Source organism: Passer domesticus, chromosome 36 (genome assembly GCF_036417665.1).
Source record: "Passer domesticus isolate bPasDom1 chromosome 36, bPasDom1.hap1, whole genome shotgun sequence".
In the NCBI taxonomy this organism is placed as follows: Eukaryota; Metazoa; Chordata; class Aves; order Passeriformes; family Passeridae; genus Passer; species Passer domesticus.
The window spans coordinates 343469-352346 of record NC_087509.1 but is presented as its reverse complement, the minus strand read 5'-3'; the positions used below and the strand labels follow the sequence as shown (position 1 = coordinate 352346).

The following is an 8878-nucleotide window of genomic DNA, read 5'->3' as shown; positions in this document are numbered from 1 at the left end:
CCAGGGTGGGACAGAGGGTCAGGAGTGGGGTCAGGGGCTGCAGGGAAGGGTCTGGGGCACGGGGACAGGGGGGGACAGAGTGACGGGAATGGGGTCAATCAGCAGGACCCCAACCAGCAGCACCACATTTGGCACAGAAATAGGATCCGGAATCCTCGTCCTTGGGGTTGTTCATGGTCAGCGTCACCGAGCTCTGCCCGTTGTCCCTGGAGATCGTGACCCGGCCCTTGAACGATGGCGCGTACTGGGTGGTGCCACCACTGCTGGTGACAAGAGCGATCCACTCCAGCCCCTGCCCGGGCCTCTGTCGCACCCATTGGACATCAAAACTGCCGAAACTGAACCCGGACCCTCGGCAGAGGAGGCGCAGGGACCCCCCGGGGGGCTGGAGGTCCCCCCCGGACTCCAGCAGGGTCACGGCCGCCCGGAGCCCTGCGGGGAAAAGGGGAGATGGGGATGGGAACAGCTCAAACATTGACCGAAATCCTGACTCCTGGCCCCAAATTGTGACCCTTGGATTTCTTCATCCTCTTCCTCCTGCTCCTGCTGGTTCTGCCAGGTGGGTCCCGACTCTCCCTGGATCTGACCACACCCAGCACCAGCCACACCCTGATATGGTTCATCGTCTCATCTCCCCTTTGTGCCGCAGGGCTCCGGGCGGCCGTGACCCTGCTGGAGTCCGGGGGGGACCTCCAGCCCCCCGGGGGGTCCCTGCGCCTCCTCTGCCGAGGGTCCGGGTTCGATTTTGGAAGCTACGACGTGGGCTGGGTTCGTCAGAGACCCGGGCAGGGGCTGGAATTCATCGCGTGGATCTACTACAATGGTGGCAGCACCTTCTACGCGCCATCGTTCAAGGGCCGGTTCACGATCTCCAGGGACAACGGGCAGAGCTCGGTGACGCTGACCATGAACAACCTCAAGGACGAGGATTCCGGATCCTATTTCTGTGCCAAATCTTTTGATAGTGGTTATGCTGCTGCTGATGCTGCTGCTTTTGGCGACACTTCTGGCCCCACCTCCATGGTGGTCAACAAATGTTTCCAATCCCAGCCATTCTTTCCCCAATTCCCAGCTATTTTCTTCCAGTCTTGGTCATTTTCCAACAAACTCTCTCCTTCCTGGCCCAGCTCTTGACTTTTTCTTTCAGTTTTGACCATTTCTCCCAAATCTCAGCCTTCCCCTTGCCCTTGGGCCCTTTGCCCAGAACCGTCCCCCAAATCCCAGCCTTTCACCCCAGATTTCCGCTCCCTTCCCTGGTGACCATTGGCCTGAAAATCCCTCTGGGGCAGCCCCAGATCTGCACCCCTGGCACCAAACCCTGGCTGCTGCGGGCACCCAGGCCTGAGGGTTTGCCCCAAAAATTGGCACCAGCGGTGAAGAGGAGGGGCTGAGAGCTGAGAATTTGGGGGGAAATGGCGGAGATTTGGGGCAGAACCAGTTCAGAGCTGGGACAGGGGACAGGAATGGGGTCAGGGGCTGGGGTTTGGGGGAAGGGTCTGGGGCACGGGGACAGGGGGGACACAGGGACCGGGACGGGGATGGGATCAAAATGTTCAACCACAGCAGCACCATCATAACCACCAGCATAAGCGTTTTTGGTGCAGAAATAGACGGCGGAATCCTCGAGCTTGAGGTTGTTCATGGTCAGCGTCACCGAGCTCTGCCCGTTGTCCCTGGAGATCGTGAACCGGCCCTTGACTGAGGGCGCGTATCTGGTACCGCCACCATTGTTATTGATCCCTGCGATGTATTCCAGCGCATTCCCGGGTCTCTGGCGCACCCATTCCATGGCAAAACTGCCGAAATCAAAGCCGGACCCTCGGCAGAGGAGGCGCAGGGACCCCCCGGGGGGCTGGAGGTCCCCCCCGGACTCCAGCAGGGTCACGGCCGCCCGGAGCCCTGCGGGGAAAAGGGGAGATGGGGATGGGAACAGCTCAAACATTGACACCAAATCCTGACTCCTGGCCCCACATTCTGCCAGTTTCTTGTCATCCTGCTGATCCCGGTGACCAGTCCCGGTGGGTTCAGCACATTTTTTCAACTGGCCACACCCACTTAGGGCCCTACAGCCAATCCATCCCCTCATCCCCATCTCCCCTTTTCCCCGCAGGGCTCCGGGCGGCCGTGACCCTGCTGGAGTCCGGGGGGGACCTCCAGCCCCCCAGGGGGTCCCTGCGCCTCCTCTGCCGAGGGTCCGGGTTCGATTTTGGGAGCTACAACATGTTCTGGGTGCGCCAGAGCCCCGGGCAGGGGCTGGAGTGGCTCGCAGGGATCAGCAACACTGGTGGCAGCACCCTCTACGCGCCATCGTTCAAGGGCCGGGTCACGATCTCCAGGGACAACGGGCAGAGCTCGGTGACGCTGACCATGAACAACCTCAAGGACGAGGATTCCGGATCCTATTTCTGCGCCAGATCTGTCTATGCTGCTGATTGGGCTCCATCTGCTTCCAGTGAAGATGCCAGCAGCGGTGGAACCACCCCCATCTCAGTGTCCCCACCTGTCCCCAAAGCCCAGACCCTTCCCCCAAACCCCAGCCCTTGACCCTTTCCTCCAAGTCTCCCCCATATTCCATTAATGGTGATCAAAGACCCCAAACCCCTGCCTGGTTCTGCACAAAACCCAACTGCTTTGGCCCCAAAACTTGCCCGATTCTGCCCGAAATCGCCAGTTTGGCCTCCCAGTCGCAGCCGCTGACACAGATCCCCAATTCTGACCCAAATCGGGACCTTAACGTCAAATGCGAAAATTCAGAGCAAAGTTTGGGGAAGGAAGTGGAGCTTTGGGGTCAGGAGTTGTGGTTTGGGGTCAGCGGGTGAGAACTGGGGCCAAGGCAGTGCCAGGCTGGGATCAATGGTCAAGAGCTGGGTCTGGGGTTGGGGTCTGGGGGAAGGGTCTGGGCTCTGGGGATGGGGGGACTTGGAGATGGGTGTGGGGACACCACCCATGTCGACAATATAACCAGCAGGAGCAGCGCCACCACCAGGAGCTTTGGCACAGAAATAGGTGGCGGAATCCTCGTCCTTGAGGTTGTTCATTGTCAGCGTCACCGAGCTCTGCCCGTTGTCCCTGGAGATCGTGAACCAACCCTTGACCGATGGTGCGTACTCGGTGTAGCCACCAGTGTTGACCCCTGCGACCCATTCCAGCCCCTGCCCGGGTCTCTGGCGCATCCAGCCCATCCCAAAACTGCCGAAACTGAACCCGGACGCTCGGCAGAGGAGGCGCAGGGACCCCCCGGGGGGCTGGAGGTCCCCCCCGGACTCCAGCAGGGTCACGGCCGCCCGGAGCCCTGCGGGGAAAAGGGGAGATGGGGATGGGAACAGCTCAAACATTGACCCAAATCCTGACTCCTGGCCCCAAACTGTGACCCTTGTATTTCTTCATCCTCTTCCTCCTGCTCCCGCTGGTTCTGCCAGGTGGGTCCCGACTCTCCCTGGATCTGACCACACCCAGCACCAGCCACGCCCTGATATGGTTCATCGTCTCATCTCCCCTTTGTGCCGCAGGGCTCCGGGCGGCCGTGACCCTGCTGGAGTCCGGGGGGGACCTCCAGCCCCCCGGGGGGTCCCTGCGCCTCCTCTGCCGAGGGTCTGGGTTCACTTTTGGGAATTTTGACATGTACTGGATCCGCCAGAGGCCCGGACTGGCGCTGGAATACATCGCAGGGATCAGCAGCGGTGGTGGCAGCACCTACTACGCGCCCTCGGTGCAGGGCCGGTTCAGGATCTCCAGGGACAACGGGCAGAGCTCGGTGACGCTGACCATGAACAACCTCAAGGACGAGGATTACGGATCCTATTTCTGTGCCAAGGGTGCTAGTAGTGCTTGGGCTGAAAGTGCTGGATTTGTTGACGTGACCCATGGTGTCCCCATCCCCAATCTCCGAGTCCCCCCCGTCCCCAGAGCCCAGAACCTTCCCCCAGACCCCAGCCCCAGCCCCAGCTCTTGACCATTGATCCCAGCCTGGCACTGCCTTGGCCCCAGTTCTCACCCGCTGACCCCAAACCACAACTCCTGACCCCAAATCTCCACTTTCTTCCCCAAAACCTAGGACTGAAAGTGGAGATTTTAGGACGAGGATCAAGATTTGGGTCAACTTTGTGGCCAGGAGCTGAGAATTTGGGGCAGGACCTGTCCAGGGCTGGGACACAGGGACAAGGATGGGGTCAAGGGTTGGGGTTTGGGGGAAGGGTCTGGACTTTGGGGACAGGGGGGACTCGGAGATGGGGGATGGAGCCAGCACCGCCACGTTCACTACGACCAGGATCAGCAGTGTAAGCCCCAGCAGATTTGGCGCAGAAATAGGATCCGGAATCCTCGTCCTTGAGGTTGTTCATGGTCAGCGTCACCGAGCTCTGCCCGTTGTCCCTGGAGATCGTGACCCGGCCCTGCACCGACGGCCCGTACTCGATGAAACCACCATTGCTGTGGATCCTTGCGATGAATTCCAGCCCCTGCCCGGGTCTCTGGCGATACCAGGCCATCCCAAAACTGCCGAAACTGAACCCAGACCCTCGGCAGAGGAGGCGCAGGGACCCCCCAGGGGGCTGGAGGTCCCCCCCGGACTCCAGCAGGGTCACGGCCGCCCGGAGCCCTGCGGGGAAAAGGGGAGATGGGGATGAGGAACGGGGTTGGTCGAGGCCTCGGAGTGAGTGTGGCCAGATCCGGAGAAATGGGGTGAACCACTTGGGAAGTCAGCAGGATCAGCAGGATAACAAGAAAATGTCACAATTTGGGGCCAAGAGTCAGGATTTGGGGTCAGTGTTTGAGCTGTTCCCATCCCCATTTCCCCTTTTCCCCGCAGGGCTCCCGGCGGCCGTGACCCTGCTGGAGTCCGGGGGGGACCTCCAGCCCCCGGGGGGTCCCTGCGCCTCCTCTGCCGAGGGTCCGGCTTCAATTTCGGCAGTTTTGGGATGGGCTGGGTGCGCCAGAGACCCGGGCAGGGGCTGGAATTCATCGCATACATCAGCAACAATGGTGGCACCACCTACTACGCGCCGTCAGTCAAGGGCCGGTTCACGATCTCCAGGGACAACGGGCAGAGCTCGGTGACGCTGACCATGAACAACCTCAAGGACGAGGATTCCGCCATCTATTTCTGCGCCAAAACTGCTGATAATTGTTGTGCTGCTGCTGCTGCTGCTGCTGCTGATCGTGAAGGCGCCGGCGGCGGTGGATCCACCCACATCTCAGTGTCCCCACCTGTCCCCAAAGCCTGGATCGTTCCCCCAAACCTCAGCCCTTGACCCTTTGTCTCAAGTCTCCCCCATTTCTACCAGTGATGACCAAAGACCCAAAAACCACAACTGGTTCTGTCCCAAACCCAACTGCTTTGGTCCCAAAACTCGCCCGATTCTGTCCCAAATCTCCAGTTTGGGTTCCCAGTCGCAGCCGCTGACACACATGCGCTATTCTGACACAAACTGAGACGTTAACCTCAAATCCCAACCTTCAGAGCAAGGTTTTGGGGAAGAAAGTGGAGATTTGGGGTCAGGAGTTGTGGTTTGGGGTCAGCGGGTGAGAACTGGGGCCAAGGCAGTGCCAGGCTGGGATCAATGGTCAAGATCTGGGTCTGGGGTTGGGGTCTGGGGGAAGGGTCTGGGCTCTGGGGACGGGGGGGACTCGGAGATTGGGGTAGGACCGTCATCAATACGAGCAGTACCAGCACCAGTGTTGTAAGATTTGGCACAGAAATAGGATCCGGAATCCTCGTCCTTGAGGTTGTTCATGGTCAGCGTCACCGAGCTCTGCCCGTTGTCCCTGGAGATCCTGACCCGGCCCTTGACTGAATCCGCGTACCAGGTGCTGCCACTGCTACTGATCTCTGCGATGTCCTCCAGTCCCTGCCCGGGTCTCTGGCGGATCCAGAACATCCCAAAATTCCCGAAATCAAACCCGGACCCTCGGCAGAGGAGGCGCAGGGACCCCCCGGGGGGCTGGAGGTCCCCCCCGCACTCCAGCAGGGTCACGGCCGCCCGGAGCCCTGCGGGGAAAAGGGGAGATGGGGATGAGGGGATGGAAATCTCAAGCAGAAGTGTCTAATTAACAAATGAGTGGATTTGGGCTAATTGCAGGGTTTAAGGCCTTTTTTGATACTGGAAAGATCTGTTGGGGATTTGGGGCCAGGCGAAGGGAGTTTGGTACAAACCAGAGAAGGTTCGGGGATGGGGGAGCGGCCGTGGCCGTGCTGGGCAATTCAGGGCAGTGACACAAAGCTTTTTCTGCAGCTGGCGTTCTGCTGAGCCACTCAGAACCTGGACACGCCTCCGTGAAACGCAGATGTTAAAGATGACACAAACCCAGAACTTTTTATTTTCCTGCCCCGGCCTGCCCGGGCCCCTGCAGCTGCCAGGAAGGAAGTGGGGGGAGGCTGCAGAGCCCCAAAATCTCGGCGTCTTCTCCTCCCTCCCCTCTGGCACCTCACTGCTCCCTCCCCGGCCGCCGTGCCTTGGTGCTGCTCCTCGGTTTTGGGGTGAAATCCTCTTGTGAGCTCTGCAGAAACCACCCATTTTTCCCCAAACAGGTGAAACCGTGGGGAGATGGAAATGCCCAAACTGACCTCGAGCCGAGGCCGCCAGGCTGAGAGGAGCAGATGTTGGCACGGCCGTGATCCCGTGAGGAGTTTGGGCAGAGCAGGGCAGGCCTGGCCTTCCAGGAGAATTAGAAATAATAAAATATTTCTGTTTGCAGGGGTGAGGACGATTTTAGAGACAGGTAATGAGAATTCTGCCTTTGAACAGCTCGTCTTTAAATCAACGCCCCAAAAGCCGGCCCGTGACAAGCTGTGGGAAGGCTGGTGACAACGGGAGGGATTTCACCTTGGCAGGGCTCCTGATGAAATCAAAAACCACCAAAAACGGGTTTTTCCTCTCATAAAGAAGCCTCCATCACCTTAACAAGAGGGAATTCTCTCTCAGGGAGCTGAGGAATGACTGGTTTAGAGGTGGCAAACTGAGTGGAAATTTTGGGTTTTGTTTCATTGTCAGCGGGAAAGGAGAGTTTGAGGGAGGAGGAGAAGCGTTCGGAGGGGTTTGTTTGGATTCTTGGCTTTTTCTCTTCGTTACTTTTAATAAATGTCCTTTTGAAGGTTTTCAGCCTGCTTTGGCTTTCTCCCAGTCCTGTCCCAGAGCAGGAAATGAGGGCACGGGTGATTGGCCAGCGCCGAGCCCAGCACACGCAGCAGCACGTTGGGTGGGAAATGTGAAAATTGGGGAAATGTGAAACCCGGGGAAATGTGAATTTGGGGAAATGTGAAAATTGGGGAAATCTGAAAATTAGGGAAATCTGAATTTGGGGAAATGTGAAAATTGGGGAAATGTGAAAATTGGGGAAATCTGAAAATTGGGGAAATCTGAATTTGGGGAAATCTGAAAATTGGGGAAATCTGAAAATTGGGGACATCTGAAAACTGGGAAAATCTGAATTTGGGGAAATCTGAAAATTGGGGAAATCTGAAAATTGGGGACATCTGAATTTGGGGAAATCTGAAAATTGGGGAAATCTGAAAATTGGGGAAATGTGAATTTGGGGAAATGTGAATTTGGCAAAACAAAACCACAACACCTGGCGCGGGGCATCCCTGGAGAGATTGAGCAGCCCCGATGGGGCCAGAGGGGCCAGGGCTGGACCAGGGAGGGGTCTGGGGACAGCTGGGGACAGCTGGGGACAGCTGGGGACACAGCCATGGGGCGGGGCCAAAACTGTCAGCAGTGTCAGCATTCCGGGAATAAACGTGTTTGGCGCAGAAATAGGATCCGGAATCCTCGTCCTTGAGGTTGTTCATGGTCAGCGTCACCGAGCTCTGCCCGTTGTCCCTGGAGATCGTGAACCGGCCCTGCACCGACGTCGCGTAGTAGGTGTTGACACCATCATTGTTGATGCCTCCAATCCATTCCAGGGCCTGCCCGGGTCTCTGGCGGATCCAGTGCATGCCATAAGTCCCAAAATCGAACCCGGAGCCTCGGCAGAGGAGGCGCAGGGACCCCCCGGGGGGCTGGAGGTCCCCCCCGGACTCCAGCAGGGTCACGGCCGCCCGGAGCCCTGCGGGGAAAAGGGGAGATGGGGATGGGAACAGCTCAAACATTGACCCAAATCCTGACTCTTGGCCCCAAATTGAGACCCTTGGATTTCTTCATCCGCTTCCTCCTGCTCCTGCTGGTTCTGCCAGGTGGGTCCCGACTCTCCCTGGATCTGACCACGCCCAGCACCAGCCACACCCTGATATGGTTCATCGTCTCATCTCCCCTTTGTGCCGCAGGGCTCCGGGCGGCCGTGACCCTGCTGGAGTCCGGGGGGGACCTCCAGCCCCCCGGGGGGTCCCTGACCTTGCTGTGCCGCGCCTCCGGGTCCACTTTGGCCGATCACGACATGTTCTGGATCCGCCAGAGACCCGGGCAGGGGCTGGAGTGGGTCGGGAGTGTCCGGACGGAAGGCTGGAGCTCCGCGTGCGCGCCCTCGGTGCGGGGCCGGGTCAGGATCTCCAGGGACAACGGGCAGAGCTCGGTGACGCTGACCATGAACAACCTCAAGGACGAGGATTCCGGATCCTATTTCTGCGCCAAATCTGCTTTTGGTGGTAACAGTGGTGTTGCCGTTGGTGATAGTGACGATGCCTTAAATCCCCACCCCTGGATCCCCAACTGTCCCCAAATCCCCAAATCCTTTCCCCAAACCCAGCCCTTGATCCCCTTGAACATCTCCCCCAGTCTCCACCATCTTTGCCCCAATTCTCAACTTTCCCCCAATTTTCCCCCTTTCACCCAATTCTGCCCCCAGCTCCCCCGGCCCTGATTGGGTGGAGGTCAGAACTGGGGGACACGGGTGAAGGTTTGGGGCCAATGGTTGAGTTTTGGGACTGAATCCGAAGGATTTTGGG

General features: G+C 58.8%; 1 protein-coding gene across 1 annotated transcript; it reads left to right on the top strand.

Annotated features, from left to right (window-relative positions):
• The first annotated feature begins 1745 nt into the window (after positions 1-1745).
• LOC135288834 (Ig heavy chain Mem5-like) lies at positions 1746-3952 on the top strand. Its single transcript, XM_064402218.1, has 4 exons — positions 1746-1880; positions 1982-2018; positions 2111-2470; positions 3510-3952. Exons 1-4 carry the CDS (start codon positions 1746-1748, stop codon positions 3950-3952), a joined length of 975 nt encoding a protein of 324 aa, XP_064258288.1.
• The last annotated feature ends 4926 nt before the right edge of the window (positions 3953-8878 follow it).

What these genes read in the sequence shown, in the direction of transcription:
- LOC135288834 (XM_064402218.1), top strand. Translation starts at nt 1,746, where the DNA reads ATGTATTCCAGCGCATTCCCGGGTCTCTGGCGCACCCATTCCATGGCA. An exon ending in CCCCCCCGGACTCCAGCAGG is followed by an intron (nt 1,881 to 1,981) that starts GTCACGGCCGCC and finishes ACATTCTGCCAG; the next exon opens with TTTCTTGTCATCCTGCTGAT. An exon ending in CAGTGAAGATGCCAGCAGCG is followed by an intron (nt 2,471 to 3,509) that starts GTGGAACCACCC and finishes TTTGTGCCGCAG; the next exon opens with GGCTCCGGGCGGCCGTGACC.